General features: G+C 54.8%; 1 protein-coding gene and 1 non-coding gene across 2 annotated transcripts in view; one reads left to right on the top strand and one right to left on the bottom strand.

Moving 5' to 3' along the window:
* Positions 1-328: 328 nt before the first annotated feature.
* On the bottom strand, positions 329-402 carry TRNAP-AGG (transfer RNA proline (anticodon AGG)). Its single transcript has one exon. It is a non-coding gene; the product is annotated as a tRNA-Pro (tRNA).
* A 3,300-nt stretch (positions 403-3,702) lies between these two features.
* Positions 3,703-23,470, top strand: part of FBXL18 (F-box and leucine rich repeat protein 18) — a 33,966-nt gene continuing 14,198 nt past the window's right edge. Inside the window, exons 1-4 of the mRNA XM_010965879.3 lie at positions 3,703-3,861; positions 9,344-9,559; positions 12,500-14,043; positions 22,042-22,260. Of these exons, the coding sequence (XP_010964181.3) occupies positions 3,844-3,861; positions 9,344-9,559; positions 12,500-14,043; positions 22,042-22,260 (1,997 nt within the window). The 5' untranslated portion in view covers positions 3,703-3,843. The remainder of the gene's footprint in view (positions 3,862-9,343; positions 9,560-12,499; positions 14,044-22,041; positions 22,261-23,470) is intronic.

Here is a 23,470-nt window from a genome sequence, read left to right as displayed (position 1 = left end):
ATCCCCACCAGAGTGGTACAAGTGTCAGCACTGATGAACTTACATTGATATGTCGCATCACCCAAAGTCCATCATTTACATTATGCTTCACTCTTGGTGTTCACGTTGTATGGGTTTGGAAAAGCATCCGCCTTTACAGTATCATACAGAGTCGTTTCCCTGCTCTGAAAAGCATCTGTGCTCTGCCTAGTCAGCCCTCCCCGGCCGCCCCCCCAACCCCTGGCAACCACTGATTTTTTTTTTTTTTTTTAGTATTTTCTTTTCACTCTAAAAATATTTTTTGTCTTTGTTTTTGTTTTGCGGGAGGTCATCAGGTTTATTTTTTTGATGGAGGTACTGGGGATTGAACTCAGGACCTCGTGCTTCCTAAGCACGAACTCTACCACTGAGCTATATCCTGCCTCTGATCTTTTTTTTTTTAATTGAAGTATGGTTGATTTACATTGTTTCAGGTGTACAGCAAAGTGATTCAGTTGTACGTATGTATGTATCCTTTTTTTTTTCAGATTGTTTTTCATTGCAGGTTATTATATGATATTGAATACAGTTCCCTGTGCTGCACAGTAGGTCCTTGCTGTTTATCTCTTTTATATATAGTAATGTGTATCTGTTAATCCCAAACTCCTAATTTATCCCTCCCCTCCTCCTTTCTCCTTTGGTAACCATAAGTTTGTTTTCTATGTCTGTGAGATCACTGATCTTTTTCTAGTCTCCATAATTCTGCCTTTTCCAGAATGTTATATAGTTGGAATCACACAGCATGTGCCTTATCAGTTTGGCTTCTTTTACTTACTAATATGCATTTAAGGTTCCTCCATGTCTTTTCATAAGTTGGTAGCTCATTTCTTTTTATTGCTGAGTAATATTCTGTTGTCTGGATGGACCATGGACCACGGTTTATTTTTCCATTCATTTTCTGAAGGACATCTTGGTGGCTTCCAAGTTTTGGCCATTATGAAAAAAGCTGCTGTAGACATCTGTGTGCAGGTTATTTTTCTGTGGGAGGAAGTTTTCACCTCTAGATGGGCAGTTTCGTGAGGTCACTTTGGATGGGCTGGCTGCAGTGGGAGGAGCTTAGGCAAGGTGTGGTTCCTTCAAAAATGCTTCTGGTGGGATGCAGCCCTAGAAGGGGGACAGGGGTACCTTGATGGTGGCCTGAGCATGGAGGCTCTCCTGGTGGGCTTCATCCAAGGCCTTCTCCCTGTCTTGAACACCTTCACCAGGCTCCATCCACCCCTCACTGCAGCCTCCCGATGCCTGGAGGTCTTTTTCCCTCAATACAGTTAAGGAGGCAGAATTGGAGGCCTCTGGATTCTGGCATGGAGACAACATGGACTTGGTGGGGGGAGGGTGTATCTCAAATGGTAGAGTGTGCGCTTAGCATTCATGAGGTCTGGGGTTCAATCCCCAGTACCTCCACTTAAAAATATAAATAAATAAATCTAATTACCTCCTCCTACACCTGCAAAAAAAAAAAAAAAGAAAAGAGACAATGTGGAATCAAGCCCCAACTTTGCCACTCGCGGGGACCTGTGTCCTCTTCTGCAAGATGGGGTGATAATAGGGTCTACCTCCACCAGGGTTGGGTGACATTTCCAATGGAGACCCAAGTGGAAAATGTTAGTTACACAAGCAGTGACTTGAGCACGGCAGCCATCATGATTTCTATTAGGAAAGAGCTGCTTTTCTCCAGACCCCACTGTTAGGTGGATCGGAGTGGGTAGGGGATAACAGAGACCACTCGTCTTCGCCTGCATCATATCTAGACTCTACCCCAGGCTCTCGGTGAACCCACGGGGTCCAGCGCTCAGACCTGGCTCTGGTCAGCCAGGCGCTGCAGGGTCGGGCTCTCAGAGCACAAGCCATTGGGGATGCTGTGACGAAGTGTCACCCAAACCTGGGAAAGCCTGTGACAGGGTGAGAACAGTGAGGCATCGGAGCTGACTCCTCACTCCAGTCTCCTTGAGCCCCAACATTTAGTGATTTCCAGCTCCAATGTTCCTTGGAATTGGGGAGGCCCAAGAAACACAGGACTCCTTCCTCCTTAGAACAAGTAATAATAGTTGTGGTTCCAGCTTCTGTGTATTGCATGGCTCCTCTGTGCTGGACACATACGTGTATCATCTCATTTCATCAATCATTTATTTCACAAATGTTTATCAAGGGACTGCTGCTGCTGGGCCCTGTTCTAGCAGGGGAGAGACAGTAAACACGGCTGTCAGAGGAGAAACATACCTGATTATGGATTACAGAGGAAGAGGAGGATGGGGCAGGGAGTCAGGAGGGCTGGAGGAGGGACCTGGGCCAATGTGCAACTCCCCCAGGTGCCTGCCTGAATCAGAGTTGGGCTCCAGCGTTGGGGCTTCAAGAGTAAACAACAGGAACCGCACGAACACGAGTGTCTTGTGCCTGAAGGCGTACCTAACTGTCGACTAAACCGTAAGCCCTTTGAGGCAAGGGCTGTGCCTGGCTGCACGGAGGCCCACCCACAGTAGGAGCTGTCAGAGGCCTCTTGGCACCAGCTGGCTCAACCTGATGAGGGGGGAGGGGAACGAGGCCCAAGGGTGGTTTGCTATGAAGCTGCATATCATAGGTTGAATAGTGTCCCCCAAAGACTCATGTTTACCTGGAGTCTCAGAATGTGACCTTATGTGGAAACAAAGTCTTTGCAGATGTCATTAGTTAAGATGAGGTCATGTTGGCCTGAGGTGGATCTTAAATCCAACATGACTGGTGTCTTTATACGAAGAGGGGAGGCTACACACACGCATGTGCGTCCACACCCCCACACACACACTTGCACACATGCATGTAAAGAGGGAAGATGGCCCCGGAGCCAGAGCTTGGAGTATGCAACCGTAAACCAAGGAACTCCAAATCCAAGGATTGCTGGAAACCACCAAAGGCTAGAAAGACACAAGGAAGGATTTTTTCCTTGAGCCTTTGGAGGGAGCATTGCGCAGTCAACATCTTCATTTCTGACTTCTAGCCTCCAGAATTGTGAAAGAATGAATTTCCAGTGTTTAAGCTCCCCAGTTAGCAGTACTTTACCACTCCCGAGAAACACACTTGCTTGGGTCACCCAGGAGGGAGTAAGCACCAACACTCAAATCCGGTTCTTTCTTTCCCCACGAATTTTTATTAGTAAATTGCAAACGCAGAAGGTTACGGGTGAGATCGTATCATCCACACATTAATGAATCCAGAAAATATTCATTCAGTGTCCATGTCAGGGAGTGTCCTAGGTACAGGGACATACAGTTTATTGGGGAAGGCCAGGAAAAAAAAAAAAAAAAAAAGACATTAGATCGGATGGTGCTAAGAGCTATGGAGAAAAACAGCACAGGATAAGGGCAAGTGTAGGTGTGTACAATTGAGGACGGGGAGGAGGTCATGCTATCGTCTGCAGGGTGCGCAGGGACCGGCTCTCTGACAGGTGGTTTCTGAACACTGCAGGCAGTGCGACGGCACATGCAAAGGCCTGTAGGAGGCGAGTGCTGCGCCAGCAGGAGGAGGCCCGCGTGGCGGGAAAGGGGCGTGCAGAGGGCAGAGAAGTGGGAGATGAGGGCAGAGAGCAAGTACGGGCCACTCCCGGACCTCCCAGGCTCACCCCACGCCCTAGTGGGGCTTGGCGGCGCGCCGCACCCAACATGGCGGCCGCAGGGACCCGCCCGCGGACGAGCGGAAGTGCGTGTCGGCGGGCGCCGGAAGTTGCGGGCGGCCCCGCCTTCTGCCCGGGTCTGTGTGGAGCTGCGGGCGCGCCGGCTTTGAGCATCCCTGGCCCGCCAGGCGGGAGGTCCCAAAGCTGTGGCACCGGAGGCCGAGACTCGGCGCGCCCCCGACATGGCCAGCTCAGGAGAGGTATGGCCAGCACATGTCTCCCCTCTCCTCCCTGTCTGGCTGCCTCGGCCGGGATCGGTCGTCCCCACCTCGATCCCGGTCCCCCTGCGTCCTTTCCGTCCCGCCCCCTGCCCCGGTCCATCCTTCCCTTCCGGACTTCGGCCTGGCTCTGTGCTTCCCACCTTGACCTCTTTCCTGCCTCCGCTCGGTCCTTCCTACTGCGACCCTGGCGTCGGCCTGGTTTGGTCCTTCACGCTCCAACCCCGGCCTCGGCCTTGGCCGGTCCTTCCCATCCCAACCCTGGCCTTGTCCCCTGCCTCTTCCTTACCCCATTCTGCGCCTCAGGACCTGACCTGGTATCTGAAGGCACAAACTCTCTCAGCCTTCCGTTTTCCAGACATTCCCCAGTTCCGAATTCCTGATCATTAGACTTCTCCCCTCTCACCCCCTTCCCCAGAGTTTCCAGGCTGCTCTGGGCCTCTCAGGCCCTTTCCCCATACCCCTGTGCTCAGCCCTTGGAGCTCTGAGACGTTCTTCCTCCCTGCCCGCTTCACATTGCATCCTCTGTCTCTGAATGTTCAGTTTCAGTCCAGCCCACTTTTCTCTGAGCGTGCTTGTGTAACTTGAGGGGGTAGTGGAGGAAAAGCCATTTCAGCTGGAGGACTTATGACTTACCCTGAATTTCTCCCCCAATGCTCTACAAATGTGGTCCGATGGAGAATCCGACTGGGTTCCTGTAATGTGGTGCAAGGTATATTCTCTGCAGACCAGGGAATGGGGGATCTGGACTCTGACTGGGGCCTTTCCTTTTTGTTGCTTCCCACCTACCTCTTTGTGTACCTGTGTGCACTTGTGTTTATGTCTATCATTTGAGACTCAGACCGTTGAGTGTACTTCCTAAGTCTTAGCGGCCTGCCTACCTGTGCTCTAGGGAATAGGAGTGAAGGGGGTATGGCTACGTGGAAGGTGGCTGGGGTTGCTGACAGATCTTTATTTGAAGTAGATTTGGCCCCTTGATTGAGGGGGAGGGTAAGGGGTCCACCCGCATGCTGGTGGTAGGATCGAAGGGTCAGAGTGTCAGCTCCCTGAGGAAGAGTCCTGGTGGGTAGCCTCGCTGTGTTAGCAGATTCTGTTCAGTTGCATGTGCTTGAGGGGAGGGCGTGCTGACTGGTACCTTGGTCTTATGGGGTCCTGGCGCCAGGCCCCTCTGTTCCTAGAAGCACATATTGGGGACCTGGCCAGTGACGCCTCTTGTTGCATCGTGAGTGTCTGTCTCTTGGCTTGAGAGGAGAGAGGGGAGTCTTGTTCAATCCTGGATGTGGAGATCAAACTCCCTTTTTCTGGGATAATCTAATTATGGCTTGACTGAGGTATAGTTTGCATACCATAAAGTTTGCACTTTCATGGTATATAATGCAGTGGTTTAAAAAAAATATATTTGCAACCATTTCCACTTCCAGAATGGGGTGGACTGATTTTAAAAGTCCTTGCTGGCTTTAAAGTTCAGGTGCCCAGAACAAATCCCTGAGTCTCTGAGGAGCTGGGCTCTGCGTTTTTAATAGCACCCTAAATGATTCTTAAGCAGTGCTTCATTGACCCCTAGTTCAATGCCTCTTGGGCATTAAAAGGTGATCTCTGTTCTGGAGCCCTTCCTGGCCTGGTGAGGAGATAAGCAAGCAACAGATCAGTACAACTCACCTGGTGAGGCGGGGGCGTGGGCAGGAGGGTACCTGGGGCAGTACCAGGGGGAGGGGGGGAGGAGGAGGAGGAAGAGGGGTTGAGTGTGGCTGGGGGATGCTGTAAGGGCTTTGCCAGGGAGGGAGCGTTTGAGCTGAAGTTCTGAAAGTAGCAGTTGGCCTTGTGTGGTGGCATGTCTGCTGGTGGGAACAGCTTGCGCCGAGTCTTGGAGGTCTGAGTGCTGTGTATCAGGGGACATTCTGGAAGATGCCAACTCGAGTAGCAAAGGCTTAAGGGGGCAATATGAGAAGCGTCCTTCAGGTTGCTCCAGGGATTAAAAAAATTACAACGTAAAATTCCACATACTTGCCAAAGAGTGGCGCGATGAACCTCTGTGTACCCGTTGCCCAGTTTTAATAGTTAACAGGTGATCAATCTTGGTTCACCTGTGACCTTCCCACCTCCCCCCACCCCTTGGATTATTCAGAGCACATCCCAGACATCTCGTCAGTTGATATGTGAATCCTGTGACTTCTTTCGGTGCCTGACCGGTAAGCAGTTAGTTGGTAAACACCTGGGAGGTTTTTTTTTGGAGGGGGAGTACCTAGGTTTCCATATTTAATTTTGCTTAACTTGTTAAAAAAAATTGTGAAATGTTACACAGCCTAAAAAAGTACGTAAAACACAGTTGATCGAATAACTAAACCTTTTGAACCCCTACTCTTCAGGCCTTTTTCAACTGTCATCCTGTTCTAGCCAGATGGTTCCCCTCTGGGCCGATAAATATCACCTGGCCCTGAAGTGGAATTTCCGAAGACTCCAGGAAGTGCTTGGCTGGGCCTTGCAGGAAGCCCCAGCGGCCCTTTCCTGGTGGTGGTGGGAAGGGCACTATCAGGCTCAGCTGTTCAGGCTGTGCCTTGGGTGATGCCTGCTCTCTGACCTCGGGCTGCTTACCTCATTGTTTTAAAGATGGAGAGTGAGTCTGCCTCGGTTTCCCTGGTAGCTGAGAACACGTCCCCCGAGAGGCAGAGGGAAGCAGTGACAGGTGTTTAGGTGCATGTGGAGGTGGGCGTTGGCTGGACCACATTTTTGTTTCACGGATGAAGAAGCTCTGAGGCCTCTTCCCTCCTTCCTGGTGGGGGCTCCTGGTTTGCTGTTGCCTCTCCAGAGCCTGCTGCCTTTCTTGGGGGGAAGGTGCACTGTCTCAGATGAAGCCTCGGTTCCAGTGGAAAGACTCAACTGTCGCAAACCCAGCATCCTGGGTCCTCCTGGGATCTGCGGTCGGGAGACCAGGGGAACCAGTATCACCTGCCGCCTGGGCAACTGTTCCTCTCCCAGGCCCGCGACCCTGGAGTGCCCATCCCAGCCAGGGGGTGTATGGCCTCAGGACAGCACTGGGGCCCAGCACGTGGGAAGAAATGATTTGGTGGGAGGTGCTGAGACTGGACAGAAGGAGCTGGAACACAACTCCTTTTTTTTTTTTTTAAATTCTTGTAATTTCTAGATGGTTTTAAGAGAAATTCAGTATTCCATAGTGTACCTGTGGAAATTCTGTGATGCTGGAATTTCTTGGAGTGTTTTGTCCTGTGTTCTCTTTGTTCTGCAGTGGCATTCTTACGTTGACAGATCTGTATATTGGGGTCAGAAGAGGGTGAGCCTCAGGCTGCTCAGTGGAATTCAGGCCCAGCCACTCCCTCTTGTCACCAGGAGCTGTGTACACCAAGCTGGCCTGATAAGGGTCTCCCCTGGTTCCAGTTTCTCTCTCTCTCTCTGGAGTCCCTTGGGTTAGGGTGGGGCCTGGGAATCTGATTTTTAACAGGTGCCTGGGGGTGATCCAGATGGTTGGGTCTGGGTAATTTCTCAGGAAAGTCACTTATGGTTGGAAACACTAGATGCAGAATCCAGCGGCCCAGGGCAGCTGTGGACTTGGGTCTGATGACTGCCTTCTGCCCCCATAAAGGTGGGAGGAGGGAGATAGGGTCGAGGGCACATCAGATGGAAGGGGAGAAGGGAAATCACGTCTGCCTGCTGCGTCTTTGGAAGAAGGGAGAGTAGGGAGGGTTGATGCTGTTGAAGAGGTGGGCGGTATTCGTGGACACCTTTTCCTGGCCTGGTGAGGGTTTGGCTGGATGCAGAGCCTGCAGGGTTGTCACAGTCAGAGTTCGCGGGAAACCCCTGGTGCCTGAGTGGGGTGTGCAGACAGGCCCTTCCTCCCCAGACATCACGGTTGTCATGGAAGCAGCGGGGCTCTCCAAGCCTCCACACTTCCATCCCTGCAAATATGTACGAAAGAAGAGGCAGGCAGGGGCTTATAGACATAGTCATTGGAAAAGGCAGTAGAAAGGGTTCTGGGCATATAACTGAGTTCAAGCTCGTACTGCTCACCCCATGACAGGCCAGTTAATTGAGGAACAAGTATTTGGTGCCAGAAATAGTGACTTTATTCGGAAAACCAGTGGACTGAGAGGATGGTGGACAGTGTCCCCCAAAAACCGTCTTGCATGAGGTAGAATTCAGACTTCTTTAATACTAAAATGGGTGGGAATAAAGTCAAACATTTCCTGTTTCCGGTAAGCCTCCCAGAGAGGATGTTAATTTCATCCTTCCTGCAGCCTTTCCCAAGTGGTCCTGGTCAGGATGTTTCCTATGCGCTAAACAAAGGTACTTTAGCTTAATGCTCATGTTCTGGGAGGCAGGGTTCCCAGAGATGAGCCATTATGTATAATTTATGCTTATAGGGAGCAAGATTAATTTGTAGCAAAAGCAATAGAATACAAGGTCAAAGTGAAAGAAACAGCTCCAATATGGAGTCAGAGTTGTTTTTCCCTATTACAGGCACGCTCCTTGGAGTGTCAGAGAGGCACCCCCTCAGTGAGGATACCTTAGAGGCAGGAGAATCCCTTTCGTGGGGTATTGGGAAGATACAGGGCTTCCTCCCTCCATGGGCTCTTCCTAGGGCATCCCAGTGCCTTTGGCCTTGGCTTGGGGATTTCCTGTCACACTGACATAGGTCAAGCCCCTCTCTCTCTTGGTTGTACAAGCTGCTGACCCATAGGATGGGAAGCCCACATTAGGGCAGAAAACCTTTTGCAGATTTCTGCAAAAGCAAAATGAAACAATAAGATGCGTGGACGTCTTCTTGGAAATATCAGCACAGGTTTCTAACCAGAAAGTGGTAGGTGGAGATCAGTTGTGCCATCTCTATTGTTTGTTACTAATCTTAAGACTGAAAGATGTCATTGGTCCTGTGCATGCTGCTGCTTGTTTCTAAGGACTTGATAGTTTCACATTCTGTGATGGTTCCTCTCATTGCTAATGACAGGGCTGAAAAGAGCTACTGTTCTGAGGACTTGATACACAGTAACTCATTATTCATCACAGCAGCCCTGGGAGGTGAAGACACTGCTACTATTGGTAAAGACCCTTTATCATTGTTTCTTCTTGGAATTCACCTACCTAAGGGTTTGAAACAGCAAACAGCCTGACATTTGGGGCAGAGTTGGGGGATAGCAGCTTCCAGAGACTGACAGCCTTGGCTAGTGGTCATAAGTTGTTGGAAACCTGCCAGACTTGAGACCTGCAGTAGGAAAAATCCCTTTTAAATTTCAAAAAGTTTTTTGAGATTTCATTTCAGATCTCTTACGTTTGAAGAGAGCTCCTGGTGTGCAGATGGAAAAGGGGCTTTTGAAGAATGGCCTGGGTTCTTGGCCTGCAGCTACGAGTTTTGGTGAAAGCCCCGTCTTTCCCACAGGCTGCAGGGAGGGCTTCTCTTGGCTGAGAGCTGCCCTTGGGGATCCCGTGGGAACTCGGTGTCCCTTGTTTGCAGGACGTGTCCAACGATGGCGATGCGCCCCCGGCTGCAGCCTCAGTGGCAGACGACGCCCACCTGCTGGGCTTCTCAGATGAGATCCTCCTGCACATCCTGAGCCACATCCCCAGCACAGACTTGGTTCTGAACGTCCGGCGCACCTGCCGGAAGCTAGCTGCACTGTGCCTGGACAAGAGCCTCACCCACACGGTGCTGCTGCAGAAGGACTACGAGGTGAGCTGGCGCGGGCGCAGGTGGTGGGGAAAGAGCATAAGTTTTTAATTTTGGTGAAGCCCAATTTATTGGATTTTTGAGTGCATGCTTTTTGTATTCTGTTGAAGAAATCATGAAACCTGGAATCATGATTTTCTCCTGTGTTGTCCTCTTCTTTTTTCTTTTTAAATAACATTATCTTAGTTTCAGGTGTACAACATAATGGTTTCATGTTTGTATACACTGCAAAATGATCTCCACGTCAGTCAACATCTGTCACCTTATATAGTTACAACATTTTTCTTCTTGTGATGAGAACTTTTAAGAGCTTCTCATACAACTTTCAAACATGCAATATGGTCACGAGGCCCTACATTACATCCTCAGGACTTACTTATTTTATAACTGGTACTTTGTACTTTTTGACCTCCCCTCCCCCCATTAGTTCTCTAGATCTATGAGCTCGATTTAAAATTTTTTTCTTTTTTATTGAAGTATAGTTGACTTACACCATTATTATTAGTTTCAGGTATACAATATAGTGATTTGATATTTTTATTGGTAACACACCATCGAAAGTTCTCTATTTCCTGGCAACGCTTGTTATCTCTTGTCATCTTTTTTTTTTTTTTTAATGGAGGTACTGGGGATTGAACCCAGGACCTCATGCATGCTAAGCAGGTGCTCTACCCCTGAGCTGTACCCTCCCCTCCCCCGCCCGGTCTTCTTGAAGATGGCCGTCCTGACAGGTGTGAGGTGATGTCTCACTGTGGTTTTGATTTGCATCTCCCTGAGTCATCAGTGATGTTGAGCATCTTCTCATGTGCCTGTTGTCCATGTGGATGTTTCTTTGGAAAAATATCTATCAAATCCTCTACCCACTTTTTAATTGGATTGTTTTTTGCTGTTGAGTTGTGTGAGTTCTTTGTGTCTTTTAGATATTAGCGCTTTATCAGATATGTCTTCTTCCGTTTGGTAGGCTGCCTTTCACTTCACTGATGATTTCCTCTGCTGGGCAGAAGCTCTTTAGTTGGGTGTAGTTACATGTGTTTCTTTGTGCTTTTGTTGTTTTTGGTGTCAGATTTTAAAAAATTATCACCAAGACCAAGGTCAAAGAGCTTAATGCTTATGTTTTCTTCTAGGAGTCTTGTGGTTTCTGATCTTACATTCAAGTCTTTAATCCATTTTGGGTGAATTCTTGTGTGTGGTGTAAGATAGGGGTCCAGTTTCATTCTTTTGCATGTGGCTGTCCAGTTTTTCCAGCACCCTCCTATGTTGAGTTATGGAAGTGTATAGTTTAAGGTCTTACAGTCAGTCTGTGATCCTTTTGTGTTCCTCTCCGTGTGTGCTGTGGGGTCAGGGTGAGGCTCACTTTTTTGCACATTTACTTGTCACTCCTAGCACCATTTACTGAAAAGATGATCCTGTCATTGAATTTTCTGCAACCTTGGTTGAAAAATCAATTGAGGACATATCTTTAAAGATAAACAGAGACCTGGGCAGAAACTCAAATTTTAGGAGACTGGTTCCCACTGTTGTTTCCGGTTGTGAAGTGGTGCCTTTGACACGCAGCACGAGGCCCCTGGGGGCTCTGGCTCTTTCTGCAAGAGCGCTGTGCTCCTTCCTCACAAGGGCGCTGTGCTCGCCCCCTAAAGCGCCGAGGTCAGGCTTCCTGCCCACGGGGGTTCTTTCCTGGAGAGGAAGGGGCAGGTGCCAGAGCAGTCTGTCTGGAGATTTAGAACACGTGTGCTTTGCCAGCACCGTTCCCATGCGTGTTGGCCGTAGAGAAGGGGTCAGATGCACGAGCCTCGCGGATGTGTACAGATGCTCGATGCTGTGTTGTTTGTAGGTCGTGGCCGCCAGGCCCCTGACTGGCCGTGCGTGGCCCCTCGGCAGTCCAGGCCAGGTTTTTGAGGCACATCTGACGATGTAAAAGTGCATGTGATGTGAAGGAAAACAACAACCAAAAAGCAAGCTTCCAGGGTGTGATTCCACTGGGTGATGTTAAAAAACCCTGCGTGACATGAAACTTACCATCTCAACCGTTTTTAAGAATACAGTTCCGTAGCCTGAAGGGCATTCACAATGGTACACAACTGTCACCGCTATTTCTGAAACTTTTTTTAAATCACGCTAAATAGAAACTCTGAAACTGTTAAGCAGCAAGTCCTATTCCCCTTTCCCCAGCCTCTGGGAGCCTCTGTTCTCCTTTCTGGTTCTGATTTGGCCTATTCTGGATATTTCATATATGTGGAATCATGCAATATGTGATCTTTTAATTTTTTTTTTTTGGCGGGGGAGGTAATTAGGTTTACTTCTTTATTTTTAGAGGAGGTACTGGGTATTGAACCCAGGACCTTGTGTATGCTAAGCACGCGCTCTACCCCTGAGCTGTACCCTCCGCCCCACAGTACGTGATCTCTGTGAGTGACTTTTCTGAGGGAGCATCATGCCCTCAGGGTTCGTCCCCATCGTAGCCGTGCAGGGACTTAGTCCCCTTCCCTGCTGAGGAGAGTCTCCCTGTGCGGGTGGGCCCCATTTCCTTTATCTGTTCATCTGCTGATGGACTGCTGGGCTGTTTCCACCTTTCGGTTACTGTGAACAGTGCTGCCGAGAACCAGGGTACAGGTGTCTGTCTGAGTCCCTGCCATCAGTTCCCTTGGGTACGCACCTGGCCGTGGAATTGTGGGGTCACGTGGTGACTCCATGTTTAGCTTTTCAAGGAAGCACCAGACTTTTTCACTGGGTCCATCTTCCATTCCCACTTGGCCGGGGCTCTTGACTGTTGGCTGAAGGTAAGCGCGTGGCGGGGGACAGAGGCGCCAGCTCTGCCCTCCAGTGTCCCTCCTCAGCTGGGCCCCTCGCGACTCCCTGCCCATGGTGGGGGAGGGTGCGACCTGAGGGGGTGAGATGGAGGAGACACCAGTGCCTTCAGCCCGCCTCCCCATCCCCATCCTACAGGCCAGCGAGGACAAGGTCAAGCAGCTGGTGAAGGAGATCGGTCGGGAGATCCAGCAGCTCAGCTTGGCCGGCTGCTACTGGCTGTCAGGCTCCACCGTCGAACACGTGGCCCGCTGCCGCGGCCTGGTGAAGGTGAACCTCTCGGGCTGCCACCTGACCTCCCTGCGCCTCTCCAAGGTGCTCTCGGCCCTGCAGCACCTGCGCTCCCTGGCCATTGACGTGAGCCCCGGCTTTGACGCTGGCCAGCTGAGCGGTGAGTGCAAGGCCACTCTGAGCCGCGTGCGGGAGCTCAAACAGACACTGTACACGCCCTCGTACGGCGTGGTCCCCTGCTGCACCAGCCTCGAGAAGCTGCTGCTCTACTTCGAAATCCTGGACCGCACACGTGAGGGCGCCGTGCTCTCGGGCCAGCTGATGGTGGGCCAGAGCAACGTGCCGCACTACCAGAACCTGCGGGTCTTCTACGCCCGCCTGGCCCCCGGCTACATCAACCAGGAGGTGGTGCGCCTGTACCTGGCCGTGCTCAGCGACCGCACGCCCGAGAACCTCCATGCCTTCCTCATCTCCGTGCCCGGCAGCTTCGCCGAGAGCGGGGCCACCAAGAACCTCCTGGACTCCATGGCCCGCAACGTGGCGCTGGACGCCCTGCAGCTGCCCAAGTCCTGGCTCAACGGCTCGTCCCTCCTGCAGCACATGAAGTTTAGTAACCCTTTCTACTTCAGCTTCAGCCGCTGCGCCCTGTCTGGCGGCCACCTGATCCAGCGCGTCATCAACGGCGGGAGGGACCTGCAGAGCTTGGCCAGCCTGAACCTCAGTGGCTGCGTGCACTGCCTGGCCCCCGACTCCCTGCTCCGCAAGGCAGAGGACGACATTGACAGCGGCATCCTGGAGACGTTGGTGGTGTCCTGCTGCAACCTGCGCCACCTCAACCTCTCGGCCGCGCACCACCACAGTGCCGAGGGCGCCGGCAGGCACCTGTGCCAGCTGCTGGCCCGGCTGCGCCACCTGCGCTCCCTGTCCCTGCCTGTCTGCTCCGTTGCCGACTCAGCGCCGCGGGCCGACCGCGCGCCCGTCCAGCCCGCCATGCACGCTGTGCCCCGTGGCTTTGGCAAGAAGGTCCGCATCGGCGTGCAGTCCTGTCCCCACCCCTTCTCCGGGCAGGCGGGCCCGCAGCCGTCCTCCGTGTTCTGGTCGCTGCTGAAGGACGTGCCCTTCCTGGAGCGCCTGGAGCTGATTGGGTCCAACTTCTCCTCTGCCATGCCACGCAACGAGCCTGCCATCCGCAACTCCCTCCCACCCTGCAGCCGGGCGCAGAGCGTCGGGGACTCGGAGGTGGCCGCCATTGGCCAGCTGGCCTTCCTGCGGCACCTGACGCTGGCCCAGCTGCCCAGCATTCTGACGGGCTCCGGGCTGGTGAGCATCGGCCTGCAGTGCCAGCAGCTCCAGTCCCTCTCGCTCGCCAACCTGGGCATGATGGGGAAAGTGGTCTACATGTCCGCCCTCTCGGACATGCTGAAGCATTGCAGGCGGCTGAAGGACCTCAGGTAAGGGGGCCTGGCAGCTCCTCTGTGGCCTCTACTGGCCCACTGGGGGCCCTAGGGGCAGCGGGGGCTGGGGGGAGTGAGTGAGGGGCACGGCCTTTCATTCAGCAAGCATTTGCTTACCTGCTGCGCATCTGCCGAGACTAACCGGGTCCTGAGTCTCGGGAGTGGGGGCCTGACAGGAGACCGTGCAGTAGCAGGGCACAGAGGGGCAGAGGGCTCGGGGGCAGTGGTTGGTGGAGCCTGGGCAGTGTGTGCAGAAGGTGGTGCTGTGTGACCGTGGCTGTCTGAATGCTTGCGCTGGGCAATGCTGCCGGGTCCATAATCTTGTTTAGTCCTTGTGACCATCCCACAGGGTCAACTTGCTCTTGCATAGAGCAGAGTTGGTGAGTGAGGGAGCCAGGAGTGGAAACCAGGGCTTCTACCCAACTTGGCACCTCTTGAAGGTTGGGCCGGAGTCATCCAGGAGATGGGGGCCCAAGGCTTTCTGGAAAAGTAGGCAGCCTGTACAGAAGCCCCAGAGGCTCACAGATACGCCATGTACTCAAAACCCACATGGTTCTGAGGGGAGAGGGGGCACATCAGGTGAGGTGGAGGTGGTGAGGGACTTCAGCCCGCAGAGGGAGGGGCTGAGTTCCAGTTTGGAAAAGTCCCTCTGGGGTCCCAGCTGGGCTGGAGGGGCCAGGATGGAGGAGATGGAGGGATGGGCTCAGAAGAGGGGCTGTTGCCTGTTGAGATGGGACAGTGGCTGGAGCAGGACGGCCGGGCTGACCTGAGTCTGGGGGAGGGGAAGCTGTAGACCTTGGGCAGCTCCCCCGCCAGGCCGCTGTCCGGGGGCCACTGGCAGGGTCCAGAGCCCAGATACGAAGATGCTTCAGCAGGATTGTGCCATGGAGTGAGGGCCCAGCATCTAAAGGGTGAGCCTTCATTAACTGAAGACATTTGATAATCTTGGCAGATCTGATCTTAAAAAACTGCATTGTTGCCCAGAAACTCTGCAAAATGTTGTGGGGGCCTTTGACCTCAGCTCTACGAGGGCTTCAGGTGGGGGAGGAAGTGGCGGCTGGGCTTCGATCAATTAGCTGGTCTCGTAGGCTGGAGCTAGTGGGATGGGTGGGTGGGGGAGGCATTGGGGCCCAGGACATGTGTGCATCCTTGTTCTCGCATCGGTCAGCTCTCACTCTGTCTTCGGCCCAGGGCTTTCAGGCCCTCTCTGGTTTGACCTGCACACCAGCCAGGAGGCCGGCCCCTTCATGCACCTGCTTCCCAGGGAGGCAGTGGACGCTTGAGAGAGGGGCTGAGATACCCCCAGGCTGAGTCCAGAGCTTGCTCTTAGACCTCTAGCCACACGCAGTGGAGATGAGTGCTTCCTTTTCAGACCTCCATTCTCTCCCTCAGAAGGTGTCACGTGACAGGAAATGAACCAGCCAGCAGCGTGCTTCCCTGCTCCAGCCCGGAACCTTCCCAAGCCCTGCTGCACCCAGCACAGCACACAGGCTGCTTCCCAAGTTCCTTCTGGTCTTGGGGCGAGGGCCCGGGACCCAGCCCTAGCCTTCCACCTGGCCTGGGCCCTCTCCTGCCACATGGAGCCGGGGAGTCACCTACCTGCCAGGAGCAGGGAGGGGCTCTCACTGCAGCCCCTTCACCACACTTTGCAGGATGGGCCCAGGCCTCCCATTTTGGAAGATGCTGTCCTCCTCCCTGTCCTTCTCTCAGCGCCCTCTTTTTGCTGGTTTACTTCTACCCAGAGCTTCCTCCCACCTTGTCCCTCTTGTGCCTTCACTGTCACATCAGTGGCCTTTCTGGAGGGAAGGGTGATAAGTACGTGGTTGGTGGGCCATGCCTAACTTGAAGCTGCAGGTGGATCACAAAGTACATTCAGCAAACAAAAAACTACTAGGTCTGCTATCCTGTTACCTTGTTGGAGTCTCTCGATCAGGAATTGCATGTTCCTTAGTTTGGGGAGCTGAGTGAGTGTTTCAGTTAGAATTTAACTAAATTCAGAGCCAGGGTTTCTGGATCTGTCATGTTTGGCCTCCATTTTTTAGCTTTCTTGCCAACCCATTAGACCTTGGACCTTGTCTAACCATACTGTGGTCAAACTACTTGGTCATCATTGAGGAGTGTTTGATAAAAAGCAATCAGTAACAGTAAAATAACGTAATACATTCACGTAAACAGTTGGAGTGCTCAAAGGCAGATAATGAAAACTGGCCTCTCTCCCAGCATCCTCTCTGCCTCATATCCACAGTCTCATATTAAGTGTCTGCTGCCTGCAGAACCACCCGGAGACTCACCTGGGCTGCTGGGTTCGTTGCACCGGGCCCGTACTCGTCCCCTTCAGGGCTGTTCTGCCCGTAGAGAGGGAAGTGGGCGTGGCGCATGAGCTGGTTCTTGTCCCTGCATCTCATCCTCCTGCAGAAGGTGGGCCCTAACCCTGCCTCTGCCTTTGGGGTGGAGGGAGGTCCCATGGGGCAGGACCCACAGCAGGGGCCCTGGAGTCAGAAGGCCTGGGTGGACCTTGGGCTGTATGTGCCCAGGTCCTTTATCTGTGAAGTATGGCTGTTGAGACCAACAGGACTCGTTCTTACGAGGCACTGAGAGCAGGGCTCGGCACCTGTAACACACGTCATAGTTCTTTATCCAGTCACCAAATATCTGAGTACCTCTTAGGCCAGGCTCTGTTCTGGGCACCCAGGACATGGGACAAAGCAAAGATCCTTGTCCTTGGGGAGCTTACATCCTAGTAGGGAGAAGTGACCAACAGTAAACGTAGGAAATGAAGTGTATGGTGTGTTAGAGGTAAGAAATGCTGGGGAAGAAAAGCAGAGCAGGGTGTGAGGGATGCCTAGTGCGGGGGGCAGCTGGGATACGTTTTGTGAAGAAGCTGAGTTCTTTGAGCAAAGAATTCAAGGAGCCAAGTTAGAAAGCAGAACCTGGGGGAAGAATGTTCCAGGCCAGGCGGATAGAGCCGGTCAGCCAGTGCAGTGTCCATGAGACACAGGGGGCGACTTACATTTAAATGAATTACCATGAGATGAAACCAAGTATCCAGTTCCGCAGTGGCATCAGCCACCTGTCAGGTGCTCACTAACTGCACGTGCTGGGGCCACTTCCCTGGACAGAGACATGTGGAACACTCCTGTCTGCATGGGAGGTTCTGTTGGACAGAGCTGAATAGCGCCAAGGCCCTAAGATGGGTGTGCTGGGGTCTCTCAGGAGCAGCCAGGGGCCTGGGCAGCTGAAATGGCACTTCTGAGAAAAGAAGGGAGGCAGGTCGCGCTGCTGTGTTGAAAACAGGCTGGGGGCAGGGCAGCCCAGGCCTGTGTCAGACATTCAGTGAGTGACCTGGTGACAGTGGGCTTTGTGGTGTGGCCAGAAACGCCAGACTTTGGCTTCACGGAGAATTTGCTGGTTGATCGGGTGCATGGGGTGGGCAGGCAGGCAAGGTGGGTCCTGATGGTGCTGAGGCTTCTGGCCCAAGCAGTTGAACTGATGTGCTGCCATCAGCCGAGAGAGGACCACAGGGGTGAGGCTGTGCACGTGCAAGTTGGAGGAGCCTGTACCCTCCAGGGGGAGCTGTCTTGCAGCCAGTGCACGGACTGGAGGGACCCCCCCAGCAGGAGCTGGTCAGGATGGGGAGGAATCAGCAGAGGAGACTGAGAGGAGCTCTCAGGGAAGGAGGAGGCAGGGGATGGACCTGTTCTGGAAGCTACAGGAAGAGACGCAGTGGCTGCCGCTGTTGGCTTGTGTCTGCACGCATGACGGCTGCCAGGTGCTCTGCCCCTGCTTATAGGTGTTTGCTCTTTTAACACCCCCGAGAGTGTAGTTATTGTCCCACTTTGCAGAGAGGAAAGTGGGGCCCAGAGGGTTGATGAACTTGCTCAGGTGACACAGCTGGTCTTCAGGTAGCTGGGAGTGCATCCTGCCTCACGGGTCTGTTGGATGGTGAGTGGGGTAACCTGGCAGCACTGAGTGGTCGCCGAGTGGCATCCGGATCTGGGATGTGGTCCTTGTGGCCCAGGTCTTCCCCGGGAGCAGGGCCAGGCAAGCAGCGTGAGTTTTGAGGCCTACAGCGCCTACAGGGCTCAGGAGAAATGGGTTTTATGGGCCGGGCTGAGAATCCGACCGCCCGCCACACATAATAGCCCCTCTGTGCACGCCGGCTGCTGAGACCATGTCTGATCAGAGCCGGGTACTGCCTGTTCAGAACAAACACCAGTTTCTAGAACTTGGCCAAATGGCCCCGTTCCTCTAGATTCCTGCCTTCTGGGGCAAACAGAGCCTGGGAGGAGGCTGGAGTGAAAGGAGCAGGTGGTGCCATCTGCCAGGGGCAGGTGCTTGGGAGAGGCTGGCACACCGCTGCCAGGGCTCGCCTCCCCGGGCGGCACCTGTACTTCCCCGCGGGATGTTCCTGAGCTGGCGGCCCTCAGGAACCCAGGTTGGCTGGCCACTGCCCCTGCTGTCCCTGTCAGTGAGGTCGGTGAATCAAGTTCTGTGCCAGCCGGGGCTCCTGGTGGGCGCTGCCTCTGCACAGTCAGGGCGGCCCCTGCAGGAGGCGGAGTCGGGATACATCATCCTGCTGGGGCGTCGCTAGGCTCTGGATTCTGGCCACACCTCGACAGGGAGAGTATTTCATGTTGGACAGAGAAGGGCACCTTCTTTCCCAAGACTGAAGGGAGGGGGAACGTTACCCTGAGTCACCCTGGGCCGCCCCTGACCTCGGATCCAGGGCAGCATCCGGGCGGAAGCAAGAGGCCTTCTTGGAGCCGGGCCCTGGAGGCTGTCCCAGGGCTGCCCCCAAGGCCCGGGTGCTGCTCAGAGCGGGGCCTGCCAGGTGGGCAGGCAGATGAGCGGGGTGGCCCCGAGCACCTGCCTGTGCCCACAGAGCCGTGGGGAGACCAAGTTATCTCGGGGTGCGGGCTTTGGGGACCAGATCCTTCCTGGTTGGGCTAGAGGACCCCCCCCCCCCAGGACAAAGCCAGTCCTGGTGGATGCCTCTTCGTCCCCCTCTGCCCTAAACGCGACACTGCTGGTCACTCGCGTCAGATCAGCTCTGCCAGCCCACCACGTGGAGCAGGGGAAGTTGTGGATGTGCCAGCCTTGCCCCCGCCTCCACAGCTGGTGGAATGGACAGGACGCACCCCCCAGGACTACCCCACCCTGAATGCCTGTGACGGGGTTCCTTAGAGGACAAGAATCTGGAGGTGCCTGACAAGTCGAAAGAAATGTTTAAAAGCAGCTCCCCGGCTCTCCCCCACCTCTCTGCCTACTTGGGTAGCAGGATTCCCCAGCAGGTCGCACAGACCTGTGTCGCCCCCTAGTGACCAAGGTGCTGCGGGGCTGTCTCTTCCACCGGCCCGCGCCAGCGCTGCCTCCTCGCTGCTCTGGGTCCGATGGGTGGGGACTGGGCAGCTCGGCAGCCCCGGGCCAGGGCTTTTGCCCCCTCCGGGTTTCCCACTTCCACGTCTACAAAGGGATGCTCACTGGAGGGTTTTAAAAAAATACAGAACTGAATAATGTGTTCGAACATTTTCTCAAGAAACGTGCTTCTCTGAACATTTGGCTCGAGTGGCTCAGGGCCTCCTTGCCCGTGGCTGCGGTGAATCGGGCCCCCACACGGGCCCTCAGCCTGTTGGGCCCCGCTCTCGGATCTCTTACCTTCCTGGTTTGTTCAGGGATCAGATTCACTGAGTGGCACCCGGGGGTGAGGCACCTCTGACCACCTCGGCTGCTCCAGGGCCTTTGCCCTGGTGTCTGTGCCCGAGAAGCCCAGCCAGGGGGCTTCCTTCCTGCCACCCCTGGAACTCCTGTGGGGAGAGAACGTGAGGCTTTTCAAAATCCCACCCCAGGAGGACCTGGTCCCTCTATGATTATCATTAGGAGCTTCCCAGAACTTCTGCTCCACGCAGTTAAAATAAAATAAAGCAGCCTCACTGCCGCATCTGCGTGACTGGGGGCTCCCGTCCAGGAGGCACAGAATAGACATCTGTCATCGTAGACCTGGTTTTAAGCCCCTTCCCCCTGTGCTGTGACTTGTTGGTGTCCCTGGGGGTCAGGGCGATGCAGGCTGGAGCGCAAGGCCCAGGGCTCTCGCTTGGACCTGTGGACGGCCCCTCCCCTGCTCCAGGTCGCCCTCTCCCGGGGTATTGCTGCGCTCAGAGCACTTGGCTGTCCTTTCACCCAGGGGGTGACTCTGTCCCCAGCGCAGGCCTGCTGCCTTTCTGGGGTGGGTGTGGGCCTTTTCTTGCTCACTCTGGAAGCTTCTCTCCTTTTATGACGAGAGCCCAGAGCTTCAGACCACCTTCTCAGGTGCGTCCCAGGAAGTTACCAAGCTGGTGTCATCAGTTTACGGTGGGAAACAGGCCTCATGGGGTTCCCTGTGGGTCTTGCACATAGAGGGAGGTCTTGCCGGCTGCCCCATGCGCCCAAAGGGTATGTGTCTGTCCCGTGGGCAGGACCGAGGCTGTCAGAGAGACCCATGGTCCCAGGTCTGACACCAGGTGTGTACCAGGAGTGACTTGTGCAGTGCCTGGGCCTTGGGTGGTGGCCAGGCTCAGAAGAGACTCAGAATGTCAAGGGAAGAGGACAGTGTCACCCCGGCATGTGGCAGTGTCCCCACAGTGCAGGCCACAGCCAGGCCAAGCACTGTCCTGTGCTTGGCCTCCAGGGTCTGGTTGCTTGTGAGGGAGGCACGAAGTCCTTCAGTGGCCTTGGTGGCTCATTGAGAGAGAACCTTACCTGGTGCCCGGTGGCCGCCCTTTAAAGTGGCCGCATTTTCAGGCGTCAGGCTCAGGCGCAGCTCCCTGCAGTGCTGTTTCCCGCAGACGTCCCCTGGTCTCCATCCAAGGCAGCCCCCTTCCCCGCCCACCCAGCGCCGGGGCGCCTTCTGCCCACTTTGGGTGGACGTCTCCACCCGGCCTCTCCTGCGTGTGCCACCGGCCTTGAAACTGCTCTGGCCAGGTGACCGGGGACTCCCCACAGCAGTCAGACCGGGTGTTTGAGGGCGTCGAGTGACGCACGTGCGTGTCTGAGAGGGGCTGAAGGATGTGAGGGCTGTGAAACAGACACGCTTCCCTGTCTGGTTCTGACCTCCAGGGGTAGCTCCTGTCTTCCTGTGCTTCCTTCTGGGAAGATTTTGGGTGGACAGGCTACGCGTTGGCCTCTGTCTGTAAGACCGTCTTGGGCTTTCTGCGTAACTTACGTGGAACCGTGCTCTGCCAGTGCCTCAGCTCCCACCCCTCGCTCTGTTAGAGTCCTGGGGTGTCCCTGACCGACGACCACAGCCTGGGTGACTGAAAACAACAGAGTCATCCTCTCATAGTTAGGAGGCCAGATGTCCAAGGTCAAGTGTCAGCCAGGTTCGTTCCTTCTGGAAACTCTGGGTGGGAGCCTGTTCCAGGCCTGTCCCCCCGCTTCTGGCGGCCGCTGGCAGTGCTGCGTGTTCCTTGCCTTATGGCCATGTCAGTCCAGTCTGCCTGTTGTCACATGGAGAGCTCCCTGTGTGTCCCTGCATTGCTATACCTTCACATGGCCTTCTAAGGACCCCGGTCACTGGACTGGATCCCACCCCAATCCTGCCTGACCTCATCTTAACTCGAGTGCATCTGCAAAGACTGCTTCCAAATGAGGCCGCATGTACAGGTACCGAGGGTTAGGACTGCAGCAGACCTTTTGGGAGACACAGTTCAACTCCCTGGCTCCCCTCCCCGTCCTGGCTCTTAGGCATCCTGAGCAGGCGAATGCAGTGGGCTCTGGGTTCCAAGCAGCGACTTGGCTGGCTCTGTGGGTAGCTGGGTGCACAGGCCTGCAGGCCTCCCCACAAATCGGGGTCACTGGGGAGACCTGGGGGTCTGAGTCCTCACCCAGCACGCCCGGGGCCTGTGGAGACGAGGGGTGTGGGGACAGCTGGTCTGGGCCCTCTTGAGCATCCAGAGATGTGCCTGGGGGCCCGGACCAGGAGCCCCACGGACCTCATGCCCCTGTCCTCTCTCCCTGCAGGCTGGAGCAGCCCTACTTCAGTGCCAATGCCCAGTTCTTCCAGGCGCTGAGCCAGTGCTCTGCGCTGCAGCGCCTGTGCCTGGTGTCCCGCAGCGGCACCCTGCAGCCTGAGGCCGTGCTGGCCTTCATGGCCCGCTGCCTGCACGTCGTCGTGTGCCACCTGTTCACCGGGGAGTCCCTCAGCACCTGCCGGAGCCTGCAGCAGTCCCTCCTGCGCAGGTGAGTGGGCATCACCGTCCCCGCGGCCCGTCCCTGAAGGGGTCTGGGTCGCAGATCCCCCCTCGGCTTCCCTTTGGGCCCGACAGTCATTTCTCAGCATTAAGAAGTGCTGGGCAGGGCTGGGGTGAGGACAGGGCTGGCCTCTCCTCACGGCAGAGCTGTCTCTCCCCAGACCCTCTCTCTGCCCCGTGGGCAACTTTCTGCGTAGTTGGAGCTTCCCGTTGGGTGTGGTGGGACCCAGTTCATCATCCAGCCTCTGGTCATGTAACCTCCCGTGTCCCATGGGGCAGTTGTCAGAGCCGGGGCAAGCGTGGTGCTGCCGGTCCGCCTGCAGCCCTTAGCATCCCGTCCGTCTCCCCATCATGTCCTCCTCCGGTTCAGGATTCACTTCAGAGCCTTCGTCATGCCTGGTTGTCGGTCTCTCTAGCCCTCTAGGCCGTGCCAGTCTCAGGCTTTCCTTGGCTTCCGTGACCTCGGCACTCCTGGAAAGCGCTGACCAGGTGCCTGGTAGAATGTCTCTCCATTGGCGTTTCTGTTAAAAACGGCGAGTTTGTCCTGTCACCTCTGATTCCAGCCCTGCGTCCCAGGATCATCGCACCCTGCCCCTGTCTGTCCCGCAGTCTGTCCCTCCAGCAGCAAATAGCCTGCTCTCGTCACCCATGGTGTGTGTGCCAACGTGTCCTCTGAGTGGCCGGCCGCCCCCTGGGAGGCAGGTCTGCTGCCTGAGGCGACACCTGCGCCTGCTCCCTGGTTTTCGCCTTGTGGTCTCTGGTCAGAGCACTGCCCTTGGGGCTCCTCGGGCTGGGAGTCTCTGCCTCCCCCAGCGTGGTCGGGCTCCTCGTTCACTACTGCCTCACCTCCATTTTGTGTCCACACCGTGGCCTGCTTTTCTTTTCTCTTTGGTATTTGCAGCCTCACTGAAGTTGTGAGGGTCAAAGCCATATAAGGTGATGCTTGGAGCTGCGCTGCCCCTCAGCCCTCCTGCCTGCCCCCCACCACGTCCCCCTCCTTCCACATCGTTCCCCCCAGAGACAAGCGGTCCCAGCTCTGGTTCACCTCCTGAGCAGATGCGTGAACGTTTTCTCCTGTCCCCACTGTCTTAGACTTGGTTTGTTTTTTTACTTCACTTATTTCATACAGTTCTTCCTCATTCTTTTTATAGCTCTGTGTGGCTTGTGTGTGTGTGTGTGTGTGTGGTAAAATACACATA

This window comes from Camelus bactrianus, chromosome 18, assembly GCF_048773025.1.
Source record: "Camelus bactrianus isolate YW-2024 breed Bactrian camel chromosome 18, ASM4877302v1, whole genome shotgun sequence".
Classification (NCBI taxonomy): Eukaryota; Metazoa; Chordata; class Mammalia; order Artiodactyla; family Camelidae; genus Camelus; species Camelus bactrianus.
This window is presented reverse-complemented; position numbering and strand designations above follow the sequence as displayed.